The sequence below is a fragment of the Carettochelys insculpta genome, chromosome 22 (genome assembly GCF_033958435.1).
Source record: "Carettochelys insculpta isolate YL-2023 chromosome 22, ASM3395843v1, whole genome shotgun sequence".
NCBI lineage: Eukaryota > Metazoa > Chordata > Testudines > Carettochelyidae > Carettochelys > Carettochelys insculpta.
Genome location: NC_134158.1, coordinates 10,284,221 through 10,296,795, shown reverse-complemented (window position 1 = coordinate 10,296,795; position 12,575 = coordinate 10,284,221). Strand labels below are relative to the sequence as shown.

Here is a 12,575-nt window from a genome sequence, read left to right as displayed (position 1 = left end):
CCCAGAACTAAGGGGGTGGGGATCACCCCCCACTGCATCCCGTCACCATGGCAACCCACTGCGGCAGCCACCTCATCCCTGGTCCAGCAGTGCAGGGAGCTGGTTGCCATGGTGACAGCTGGGGGGGCAGGGCTGAGAGCCAGGACTCCTGGGTTCTCCCTGGCGCTGGGGGGGCAGTAGGGGCTGGTGGTTAGAGCAGAGGCCCGGAGACAGGACTCCTGGGTTCTGAGGGGTCACCCTGCTCTGTGCACCAGCCCATCACCCCCCAGCCCAGCTCGCGGCCCCAGAGCCGGCAGAGAGGCCGGGCTGAGATGCAGCTGGCTCTGGGGAGGGACAAGCAGGTAACCGCCACTTAGAACAGAGCCCCGGCACCGGCGCTGGGATGCGCCCACCTCTGGGGGGGGCGGTCTGGGGACCAGCGGCACAGAACAACTCCCCACGTCTGGGGCTGGAAGCGAAGGAGACTCTGGGCTCCGCCTCCCGCCCCCCACGGTTCATTCATAAACACAGCTAGCCCCTCCTCCCGCCGGGAGGGCGGAGCCGGAGGCGGGGACCCCCCCCCCACAGCGATGCGGCCCCTGCGCTGGCTGCCGGCCCTGATCGTCCTCCTCGGGCTGGGGGTCGCCCCGGCGGGCGGCGGGGACGCAGGTGAGGGGGAGGGGCGGGGAGCCAGGACTCCTGGGTTCTCTCCCCAGCCTCGGGAGGCTGCGGGGCGGGAGTGAGGGGCCCCGGCAGGGTTGATGGGCAGGGGCTGTGGGGCGGGGGGCAGCGGCGGGGCTGGGGGCGCCGGCAGGGCTCTGGGGGGCAGGGGTCATGGGGCTGGGGGCACCGGCAGGGCTCTGGGGGGCAGGGGTCATGGGGCTGGGGGCACCGGCAGGGCTTGTGGGGAGCATAGGATATTTTTGTCTCTTGCCGTGGCTGAGAACTGGGGTGACGATTTTAAGATGAAGGAACACTGGCCGGGGAGTGGGGCCTAGTGGTTAGAGCAGGGGGGCTGGGAGCCAGGACTCCTGGGTTCTCCTGGCGCTGGGAGGGCAGTGGGGGCTGGTGGTTAGAGCAGGGGCTGGGGCCCAGGTGACCAGTTCTGTCCCTACAGGCCCGACACCGACCTGCCCGGCCCGGTTCCGGCTGAACTGCCTCCTGCGCCGGCGCCAGGGCTGTGGCCCTGCTGGGATCCGGAGCTGTGGGCCCTGCCTCCGCCCCTATTACGAAGACTCGGGGGGGGACTGTGTCCTCAGGAAGCCCCACAGGCATGGTGAGGGGCACCGGCAGGGCTGGGGGGCGGCAGGGAGGGCGCCTGTCCCAGCTGGCAGGGGGGTCTCCGTGGGACACACTCTGGGTACTGGGGGGGTGTCACCCCTCTGTGCACAACCCCATCGCCCCCCCAGTCCAACTGGAGGTCCCACAGCCCAGGCAGGGAGGTGGCGCTGCGTTGCCTGGTGCTGAGATGCAGCTGGCTCTGGGGAGGAACAGGGGTCACTGCTGCCTAGAACAGCTTCCACCGGGGGCCCTGGGCCTGGAACTGAGCTGCAGCCACCTCTGGGGTGGGGGCCTCAGGTGTGTGTTTGTCCCCAAGAGGACAGCGCGAAGGCTCAGGCCGGAGCCAGCGACTTGGCTGCTCTCATCCGCTCCCTGGTGGCCAAGAAGCGGAAGGAGCTCAGGACCCGGGGGACGGATTCGCCCCAGCACGGTAGGGAGGGAGGGGACCCTGCGGCTGGGATGGGGGGTGAGATCTCTGGGGGATGGGGGGTGAGATCTCTGGGGGGCCGGGGGGGTGAGATCTTTGGGGGATGGGGGGTGAGATCCCTGGGGAATGGGGGGCAAGATCTCTGGGGGGCCGGGGGGGTGAGATCTTTGGGGGATGGGGGGCGAGATCTCTGGAGGGCAGGGGTGAGATCTCTGGGGGCCGTGGGGGGTGAGATCTCTGGGGGATGGGGGGCGAGATCTCTGGAGGGCAGGGGTGAGATCTCTGGGGGCCGTGGGGGTGAGATCTCTGGGGGATGGGGGGCGAGATCTCTGGGGGGGCTGTAACATCTTTGTCTCTGCAGCCAGCTCCATGGGGCTGGACCCCCCGGGTTCTTCACCCACTGAGACGCCCCCCACCTCGGCACTGCCCCCCCCCACCAGGCCCCCCTCCACCCCGGTCCCCAGTACTGGGCCCCCCCAGCCAGAGGAGGATGTGAACATGGGCCCCCCGGCACCCCGGCTGCCTGAGGCTGTGTCTCTGTGTAAGTGGGGGGGGGCTGGGGGTGGGGGGAGGGAGGCGTGGGGGTGGGGGGGTGAGTGCTCAAGGGGCTAATGCCTCTCCCCCCCCCCAGTGCTGGTGCTGATGTGTACGGTCACCGGGGTAGCCGGGCTGCTGGTGGCTGCCCTCTGCTGGTACAGGTAGGAACTGCCCCCCGCCTGCCCCCCCAGCTCCGGGCCCCCAGCCCTGGGACCCCCGCCTGCCCACAGCTCTGGGCTCCCAGCCCCCCGCCTGCCCCTCAGCTCTGGGCCCCCCACCTGCCCCCAGCTCTGGGCTCCCAGCCCCCGCCCCCAGCACACCTCACTCCCACCCCCCAGTGCCCCTCGCTCCTGCCCCCCGGCTCCCCACCTCCCCCGCTCTGACCCCCCGTGCCCCTAGGTTGCAGCAGGAGGTGCGTCTGGCCCAGAAGACGGCGGACGCGACGTACCGCAGGAATCACTATCGGTACCACCAGCCCGGAATGGTGAGCCCCCCCTTCCTCACTGCCCCCCAGGGGCCGGGGTCCCAGGCGTCCGGGGCGGCCACTTCCCCGACCAGTGACCCCCTCCCATCTGTCTGTCTGTCCCCCCAGTACATGGACGCCCGCCTGGCCCAGGCCTGCCAGGTGCACCACTTCCAGCACCAGAAGAAGGTCCTGACCAATGAGGAGTGAGTGGCCCGCCCCCCCCCACCTCAACTCAGCCCATTGGCTTTGGGAGGGGAGGGGGTGGAGCTTAGTTAGGGGGCAGGACACTGGGCTCCCAGGGCCACATGTAACACGCATGTCCTGCCCGTGACAGAAGTGGGGGCAGATCACCCCCCCATCCACCCCTGCCCTCCCCCACCCCACGTGCCCCACAGACACTGTCCCTCCCGCTCCCCCTAAGCCTCCAGCTCCCCCACCTGCCCCTCAGTTCCGCTCCCCCCCCTTTACCCAACTGACCCCCACCCACCACCTGGTCCCCCTAAGCTGCCCCCGCTGGGGGGTCTCTGGGAACAGCTGAGCTCAGCCCCCTGGATCGCCTGGTCTCTGGTGGGAGAGGGGAGACGGGCTGACGCTTGGGGAGATGTAGACCCCCCCCATTTTCCCAGCCGGACACGGGGGCCCCTGGATGCCCCCCCCAGCTCCGGAGGCACCCCCGGATTCCCTGCCCCACCCCCCAGGAGGTTCCTCACCCAGCTGTGGGTCTGGCCCCCCCCAGGAGCCCCCCGAAGCCCGTCCAGCAGCTGTCGACCGAGTCGGAGACCGAGAGCGGCGAGTACACCGTGTACGAATGCCCCGGACTGGCACCGGTAGGGGCACCGGGTGGGGTGGGGGTGGGGCTGGCAGGGGGTGCCAGGCAGGGGCGGGGCTGTCGTGGGGCATTGGGCAGGGGCGGGGCTGGCAGGGGGGCGCTGGACTGGCGGGGGTGGGGTGGGTGCTGCGATCTTCCCTGGAACAGTGCCCCTGACTAACACCTTCCTTTCTCTCTCCCTCCCTCTCCTGTTCCCAGAGCGGCGAGATGGAAATCCACAATCCCCTCTTCGGCACGGGACCCCCACTGGCACCCCCCCGCCAGCGCCCCCCTGCCCCACCCCCCAGGCAGCGCTGTCCCCCTAGCCCCGCCCCCAGCAGCACCCCCTAGCCCCTGGCCCTGCCCCGACCTGACCCCTGGCACCCCAGCCAGCCCCACACCCCGGCCCAGACATGGTGGGGAGATGGCGGTGGGGGGGGGCGCATATTGACCGGAGGAACCGGGGATGGCGGCTGGCTGGGCTCAGGGGGACCTGTGGGGACACAACACCGCCCCGCCCCCAGGCAATATGGCCCAGGGGCTGATACAGGTGCCTAGTGACTGGGGCAGGACCCCTGGGTGGAGCCCGGACCTGGGGGAGGGGCCCTGCCGCCATGACCCCGAGTCTGCCCCATGTGCTGAGTCAGGGCCAATACGGCCCAGGAACTTCCCCTCCCCTGAGCCCGAGAGCAGCAATGGGGGGGTGACTGCCCCCCCCACGTGACGCGGGACCGACTGGATCCCACCCGGCCACACCTGTGTGTCCCCAGCTGTCATGTGCCATCACGTGTCCCTTGGCGTGGGCCGGGCCCCAGGGCGTGTCTGTACGTGACGTGGCATTCTCACTGTTGTCCACGCCGCACGGCCCGTGCACCAGGCCCACACCAGCCCTGTGGTGTCGCATGTGGGCTGTCACGTGAAAATATGTGGCCCTGGGGCATCACACGTGGGCTGTCATGTGAGATCACGTGGCCCTGGTGCGTCGCACATGGGCTGTCATGTGAGATCACGTGGCCCTGGTACATCGCACGTGGGCTGTCATGTGAGATCACGTGGCCCTGGTGCATTGCACATGGGCTGTCACGTGCCATCGTGTGGCCCTGGGGTATCCCATGTGGGCTGGCCTGCGGCCCACGTGGGAGCGACAGTTGTGGTGGGACGACCTGTGTCAGGGCCATGGGCTGAGTCACATGACAGCCCACGTGGTGGGTGTGGGACTTACCCGCGTGCCACAGCTACATGGCTGACGTGGCTCTATCCCGCTCCCACCCACCCAGTGGCTGCCGGGATCCCTGGGGCAGGTCCCACCCTCTGCAGGGGGCGCTGCTCCCCCTGCCCCCCAAGCTGCTGCCCCCCAAGTGTTCTCCTGCCCCCGTGTGTCTTATTTATTCAACCCGCCAACATGGAATAAAAGGGAAAAGCAAAGATGAGATGGGTGCGTGAGTTGGGGCCCCAAAGCTGATGGGGGGACCTGGGGGGCTGGCTGCTGCTGTGACAGTGCTGTGGGGTTGCAGGACAAGGGGGTAGGGTAGGAGATGCACCCCAGAGCCCCCTTCCTGCCCCCCATGCTGTGATCCAGGGAACCCCCTGTCCATCACCAGCCCCCCAAGATCTCCTTGGCAGCTTGGCCCCCACCATCCCCCCAGAACCCCCACTGGGCCCCTCCTGCTGGAGAGCCCCCCCACACTCAGCACCCCCCCAGCAACTGCACCCCGAGAACCATGAGGGAGCCTCAGCCTAGCCCTGCCAGGACCCCCCACCCCTTCCCCTCACTCTCACCCGCGTCCCCGGCCCGCTGGTGCCCCTCAATCCCACCCCACAGCCCCAGCCCCTCACTCCCCCGCCGGGTTTCACAGCCCATCCCGGCACACAAAGGCCGCGCCCAGGTGAGAGGGGCCCGGGGCTGGGCCATTGAGCACTGAAAGAGCCGCTGTCACCCGCCACAATAGGGCCCAGCCGGGTCATTCACCCCCAAGGGACTGCTAAGTGCTCGGGCCCCGCCCCGCCGGCCGAGAACCCAGGCGTCCGGCTCCCGCCCCGCCCCCACGGCTGCCACTGCGCCCCGGAGAGAACCCAGGAGTCCTGGCTCCCATCCCCCTGCCCTAACCACCAGCCCCCACTGCCCTCCCAGCGCCAGGGAGAACCCAGGAGTCCTGGCTCCCAACCCCCGCTCCACCCACCAGCCCCCACTGCCCTCCCAGCACCAGGGAGAACCCAGGAGTCCTGGCTCCCATCCCCCTGCCCTAACCACCAGCCCCCACTGCCCTCCCAGCGCTGGGGAGAGCCCAGGAGTCCTGGCTCCCACCTCTGCTCTAACCACCAGCCCCCACTGCCCTCCCAGCGCCCAGAGAACCCAGGAGTCCTGGCTCCCAGCCCCCTCCTCTAACCACCTGCCCCCACTGCCCTCCCATAGCTGGGGAGAACCCAGGAGTCCTGGCTCTCTCCCCTCCCCTCAGACGGCCCCTCCCTCACTGATCAATCCGACCGAAACCTGGCAGATAACCGCCCCCCCCTTACCCCACAGGCTCCACTTCAATGGCCCGGCCCAGGCGCTGATGGCTCCCCTGGGGGCTGCTTCCTGCTATCCCCCCGCGCCCAGAGCCCACTGCCGCAGCCCCCCCTAACCCCCCGCGGCGCTGTGGGGCCAGGACGCCTGAGTTCTCCTATTAACTTGTTGGTGAACTTGGGGATGTCACCGTCCCCCTTCCCCACAGCCGGAGGGAGAACCCAGGAGTCCGGGCTCCCAGGCCCGCTCCTGCTCTAACCACCAGCCCTCACTGCCCTCCCAGCGCCGGAGGGAGAACCCAGGAGTCCTGGCTCCCAGCCCCTGCTCTAACCACCAGCCCCCACTGCCCTTCCTGCGCTGGGGAGAACCCAGGAGTCCTGGCTCCCAGCCCCTGCTCTAACCACCAGCCCCCACTGCCCTTCCTGCGCTGGGGAGAGAACCCAGGAGTCCTGGCGCCCAGCCCCTGCTCTGACCACCAGCCCCCACTGCCCTCCCAGCGCCAGGGAGAACCCAGGAGTCCTGGCTCCCACCCCGGCGGCCCCAAGCCATTGTCTGGAGCTAAGTGGGGCCCATTGAAAGGCGATGGGGCACTTGGCGGGGGGCGGGGGGAGCCCCGGCTTTGATCGGGGGGAGGGGCCGCTCCTCGGAGCTGCAGAGTGGGGGGGGGGAACCTGTGCCCAGGGTGGGGCCGGCCAGGGAGGGGTTAACGGAGGGGGGGCAGTGGCGCAGAGGTCGGAGCGGCTGCGGGCTGGGGTCTGCGCTCCCGGACACCTGGGTTCCCTGCGCCCTGCCTGGGCCTGGAGCGGGGGCTCGCTTCTCCGGGACGCCTGGGTCCCCCGATCGCCTGGCTGCCCTGCCCCGGACGCCTGGGTTCCCCGATCGCCTGGCTGCCCTGCCCCGGACTCCTGGGTCCCGCGATCGCCTGACTGCCCTGCCCCGGACGCCTGGGTTCCTCTTGAACTTCACCTTGGCAAGAAGGCAGGACCCGGATTCCCCCAGACGCCTTGGTCACGTCCCCGGCCGAGCTGCGCCCCCGGACGCCTGGGTCCCCTCCCCGGCTGAGCTGCGCCCCCGGACGCCTGGGTCCCCCCGGGCCCGTCCCCATGGCCGGCCACGTGGGCCAGGGCCTGGGGCGCCCCCCGTTCCCCGTGGGGGCGCAGGGGTCGCCGCTGGAGCCCGGCCCGGGCGCTGGGGGGCCCCCCGAGGGGCCCGGCCCCTTCCTGCCTGAGCCCTTCCCCGGGCCGCCCCCAGCGCCCTACGGCTACGGGCTGCTGGAGGGGCCGCCCGGGGACCCCGCGGCCCTGCTGCGCGCCTGGGCCCCCTTCCCCGCGGGCGCCGAGCCCTGGGCGCCCCCCTACAGCCCCGCGCCGCCAGCCCAGGTCAAGGCCGAGCCGGCCGGCGCCTACTACGGGCCCCCGGGCCAGGCCTGGGGCGGCGCCTTCCTGCCCCCGCCGCCCCCCAGCCCGGCCGGCGAGGGGCCCGAGGGCAGCGGTACCAGCAGCCCGGTCAGCGCGGGGAGCCCCGGCGAGGCCAAGGCGGAGGAGGCGGAAAGCGGGGACGAGGTAGGGCGGGGGCCGGGCCGGGCGGAGGGGCTGGGGAATGAGGGGGGCCGGGCTGGGGGGATTGGGGGGCTGGGCCAGGCGGGGCCGGGGGATTGGGGGACCGGGCCAGGTCGGGCCTGAGGGACTGGGGGGCCGGGCTGGGGGGATTGGGGGACCGGGCCAGGTGGGGGCTGGGGGGACTGGGGGGCCGGGCCAGGTGGGGGCTGGGGGACGAGGGGGGCCGGGCCAGGCGGGGCCGGGGGGACTGGGGGACCGGGCCAGGCGGGGCCTGGGGGACGAGGGGCGCCGGGCTGGGGGGATTGGGGGGCTGGGCCAGGCGGGGCCGGGGGACTGGGGGGCCGGGCCAGGCGGGGCCTGGGGGACGAGGGGCGCCGGGCTGGGGGGACTGGGGGGCCGGGCCAGGCGGGGGATTGGGGGGCCGGGCCGGGCGGGGCCGGGGGGACTGGGGGGCCGGGCCAGGCGGGGGATTGGGGGGCCGGGCTGGGGGGACTGGGGGGCCGGGCCAGGTGGGGGCTGGGGGACGAGGGGGGCCGGGCCAGGCGGGGCCGGGGGGACTGGGGGGCCGGGCCAGGCGGGGGATTGGGGGGCCGGGCCGGGCGGAGGGGCTGGGGGGCCGGGCAGGGGGGACAAGGTAGGGCCGGTGGTGTTGGGGGGCGGGGAGGACGGGGCTGGGCCGGATGGGGGGGCCGGGCAGGGGGCGAGCGGGACGGGACGGGGCCGGCCCGGGGGGGGGGAGTCCCCCGGGGGCGGAATAAATATCTTTGCGCGCTCCGCGGCGGCCGCGCACCACCCATAGGCGCACAGGCCGGGCGGCCCCTGGGTCTCCCCAGAGATCGGGCTGGGGAACACCGGCCCGGCAGAGCCCAGGCCCTGAAGCCGAGCTCGGCCCCCAGCCGCGCCCAGAGGTGGGAGAGAACCCAGGCGTCCTGGCCCCCGCCCCTCCCGAAGGGCGACGGGACCCTGCTTTGAAAGTGTGGCCGCCCTGGGTTACCAGCACCCCCGGGGCAGGCGGCCAGGACTCCTGGGTTCTCCCGGCGCTGAGAGGGCAGTGGGGGCTGGTGGTTAGAGCAGGGGGCTGGGTCCAGGACTCCTGGGTTCTCCCCGGCGCTGAGAGGGCAGTGGGGGCTGGTGGTTAGAGTAGGGGCAGGGAGCCAGGACTCCTGGGTTCTCCCCGGCGCTGAGAGGGCAGTGGGGGCTGGTGGTTAGAGCAGGGGGCTGGGAGCCAGGACTCCTGGGTTCTCCCCGGCGCTGAGAGGGCAGTGGGGGCTGGTGGTTAGAGTAGGGGCAGGGAGCCAGGACTCCTGGGTTCTCCCTGGGGCTGGGAGGGCAGTGGGGGCTGGTGGTTAGAGCAGGGGGCTGGGAGCCAGGACTCCTGGGTTCTCCTGGCGCTGGGAGGGCCGTGGGGGCTGGTGGTTAGAGCAGGGGCTGGGAGCCAGGACTCCTGGGTTCTCCCCGGCGCTGAGAGGGCCGTGGGGGCTGGTGGTTAGAGTAGGGGGCTGGGTCCAGGACTCCTGGGTTCTCCCTGGGGCTGGGAGGGCAGTGGGGCTGGTGGTTAGAGCAGGGGGCTGGGAGCCAGGACTCCTGGATTCTCCTGGCGCTGGGAGGGCAGAGGGGGCTGGTGGTTACAGCAGGGGGCTGGGAACCAGGACTCCTGTGTTCTCTCTGGCTCAGCGAGGGGAGCAGGGCCAGTGGTTAGAGATGTGGGGGGGGGGGGGGGCCCGCTGGGAGCTAGGGCCCATCTTCCTTTCCTGGCCCCCGGCTGGCAGGTGTGGCCTAGCCAGCGGTCACTCCCCAGAGCTGGCTGCAGCGCAGGCTGCGGCTGGCTAGGGCAGAGCTGGTCTGACAGGTGTGGGGTCGTTGGCATTCCTGAGCGATGGGCCATCGCCAGCGTGATGGGAACAGACCCACCCGACAGCGCCCTGGGGCCCCGGAACCAGGGCTGGGGCGGGAGCCAGGGAGCCGGACCCGGGGCCGCACAGCTGCTCCAGCCAGGGGCAGAATAAACCATGCACCATGGCCTGTGCCAATGTGCACCACCGTGGGAACTAACTCCACAGGCACCCTGGTCCTGGGAGGGGCTGCAGCCTAGTGGGCAGAGCAGGGCGAGGGGAGCCAGGACTCCTGGGTTCTCCCTTGGCCTGGGAAGGGGCTGCGGCCTACGGGGCAGAGCAGGGCGAGGGGAGACAGGACCCCTGGGTTCTGCCCTGGCCTGGGAGGGGGCTGGGGACTCAGGGTGCTGCCCAGCTGGGCGGGGAAGGTGACGGGTGTGTCAGGAATGGAGCCAGATTCAATCTGCTCCATGGGGGAAGTGTTACCAGGGCAGCTGGATTCCTGGGAGATGATCGGCGGGGCCACGGCCCTGGCTCCAGTCGGGCCCCCCTCCCCCAGCCCCTGTGTCCCCAGCTGGGAGCATGGCCTAGTGGTTAGAGCGGGGAGGCAGGACCCAGGTTCTCTCCCTGAGCCCTCCCGCCCACAGGAGACCCCCAGCACGGAGGAGATGGAGCAGTTCGCCAAGGAGCTGAAGCACAAGCGAATCACGCTGGGGTTCACGCAGGCGGACGTGGGGCTGGCGCTGGGCGTGCTCTATGGTGGGTGTGGGGGGTCCTAGGACAGCTGGGTCTGTTTGACACAGTGGGGGGGGCATATGCTGGGGTCTGCTGGTGGGGGGGTGGAGGGTGTCCCAGGGGCACCTGGGTCCACCTCTGCAGTGAGGTCTGGATCCCTGGGTCTGGGGTGGAGGAAGGCCTGGACGGGTATCTGTGGGGGGGATGTTCCAGGACACCTGGGGCTGTGGGATTCGGGGGGGGGCTTCCCAGCCCCCCGGTGGCTCCAGGCCGGCTCTGACCCCCCCGTGCTTCCCAGGGAAGATGTTCAGCCAGACGACCATCTGCCGCTTCGAGGCCCTTCAGCTCAGCTTCCGCAACATGTGCAAACTGAAGCCGCTGCTGCAGCGCTGGCTGGAGGAGGCCGACAGCAACGCCAACCTGCAGGAGGTGGGGCCCAGCCTGGGGCAGGAGGCGACCTCGGGGGGGGGGGGGTTGAGTGTTGGGACACGGGGCTTTGGGGTGTGGGGGGACCCAGAGAAACGAGGGTTTGGGGCATGGAGGACTCAGGAAGACGAGGGTTTCGGGGAGCAGGGGACCCACCAGATGAGGGTTTGGGGTGTGGGGCACCCCAGAAGGTGAAGGCATTGGGGTGAGGAGGACCCTGACAGACAAAGGTTTTGGGGCATGGGGGACCTGGGGAAACGAGGGTTTTGGGGGACCCCAGCAGACAAGGGTTTTGGGGTGTAGGGGGACCTGACAGATGAGGGTTTTGGGGTGCAGGGGGACCCAGGGAGATGAGGGTTTTGGGGGACCCCGGCAGAGGAGCAATGTGGGGGGACCCCAGCAGACGAGGGTTTTGGGTGCGGGGGACCTGCGGAGACGAGGGTTTTGGGGGATCCCAGCAGAGGAGGGGCACAAGGGAACCCAGGGAGATGAGAGTTTGGGGGTGCAGGGGACCCAGGGAGACGAGGGTGTCGGGGCACGGGAGGACCCGGCAGAGGAGGGCGTGGGGGACCAGGGCCGATGACACCCTACCGCTGTGCCCCAGCTGTGCAGCATGGAGAGTGCGCTGGCGCAGGCGAGGAAGCGGAAACGGACCAGCATCGAGACGGCGGCGCGGGGGTCGCTGGAGACCCACTTCCTGCGCTGCCCCAAGCCCAGTCTGCAGGAGATTGCCCACATCGCGCACGACCTGCGCCTGGACAAGGACGTGCGTCCCGCCCGGGGGGGGGGGGGGGGGGGGCTTGGGGAGCGGGTGGGGAGTCACAGGGGGAGGGGGCCCATAGGGGAGGGGGCCTGAGGGGATGGGGAGTCACAGGGGTGTGGATGGCAGGGGGAACACGCAGGGGACCACATGGGAGGAGGTGTGGGGGGCCATGGGAGAGGGGGACCACGGGGGTGTGGCGGTGGGGGGCCATGCGGGCCCCCTCCCGCCACGCTGATGCCCCCGCCCCCCCCAGGTGGTCCGCGTCTGGTTCTGCAACCGCCGGCAGAAGGGGAAACGCAGCGGGGGCTGTTCGGCCCGGGATGACTGCGAGGGGGGGGCCCTGCCCTTCGCCCCCCCTGCTCAGCTGCCGGGGCCCCCTCAGGGGCACCACCCGCCGCCCCCCCAGGGCTACAACGCCGCCGCCTTTGCAGCTCTCTACATGCCCCAGTTCCACCACGGGGGGGAGCCCTTCGACCCCACCCCCCCTGGGCCCCCCCTCATGGGCCCCCCCATGCACTCCACCTGAACCCCAGGGGGCAGGCGGGGGTGCGCTGAGAGTCCTGGGGCAAGGCTGGGGGGTTGGGATTTTAAAGCAGGGAATTGTGGGAACATTTTTAGTGAGCAGGAAATTGGCCTCCACCAGGTTCTAGATTGACTTGGTCTGGAGCCGACGCAGGTTCTGGAGCCAACAGCCTAGTTTGTCTGGGCCATGGGCCCCTGCACCTGGCAGGCTCTAGAAGTGGCAGGTCCTTGCCACGCTCTAGAACCCCCACATCTGCCCAAGGTCTAGACCCACCCACAACCCCCGGTGAGGATCCAGATCTTCAAATGAGCAACTCCAGCAAGTCCTGGGTTCTCCTCGATGACCTTGAATAGCTACTGAAGCTCCAGCTTCCCACCAGCTTCTTTTCGGCATGTTGTGGGGCAGGTCGGGGCTCGAGAGCCTCATGGACTCCAGAACAGACCCTCACGGTGGGAGGGGCCCCGTACAACCTGCAGGGGAAGTGGTTCTAGATACGTGGTAGGGCCGGCGTTACCCCTCAGTGGGCCGCAGCTCTAGACCATCTTGGTGAAACTCGAATTCCCCCTTTCCTTGTTGAACCCATATGTACAGGATCCAGAAAAGCCAGCGGCGCACCCGACCCGCCTGCCCACTTCTCAGGCCTCCTGTGGAGGGTCTAGAAGGGGCACTCACCCCAACTCCCCTCAGGAACATCTGGTTGCAAGGGGGCGGTCCAGAACCACATCTGCTCTTT

General features: G+C 70.5%; 2 protein-coding genes across 2 annotated transcripts; both read left to right on the top strand.

Moving 5' to 3' along the window:
* The first annotated feature begins 569 nt into the window (after window positions 1–569).
* On the top strand, window positions 570–4,903 carry LOC142024630 (neural proliferation differentiation and control protein 1-like). The gene is made up of 9 exons (XM_075016771.1): window positions 570–648; window positions 1,097–1,255; window positions 1,577–1,690; window positions 2,049–2,228; window positions 2,319–2,385; window positions 2,624–2,708; window positions 2,817–2,893; window positions 3,427–3,517; window positions 3,718–4,903. The coding sequence occupies exons 1-9, from the start codon at window positions 570–572 to the stop codon at window positions 3,847–3,849; spliced, it is 984 nt and encodes a 327-aa protein (XP_074872872.1). The 3' UTR covers window positions 3,850–4,903.
* A 2,204-nt stretch (window positions 4,904–7,107) lies between these two features.
* POU5F1 (POU class 5 homeobox 1) lies at window positions 7,108–11,845 on the top strand. Its single transcript, XM_075016078.1, has 5 exons — window positions 7,108–7,566; window positions 10,043–10,154; window positions 10,429–10,559; window positions 11,161–11,322; window positions 11,573–11,845. Exons 1-5 carry the CDS (start codon window positions 7,108–7,110, stop codon window positions 11,843–11,845), a joined length of 1,137 nt encoding a protein of 378 aa, XP_074872179.1.
* The last annotated feature ends 730 nt before the right edge of the window (window positions 11,846–12,575 follow it).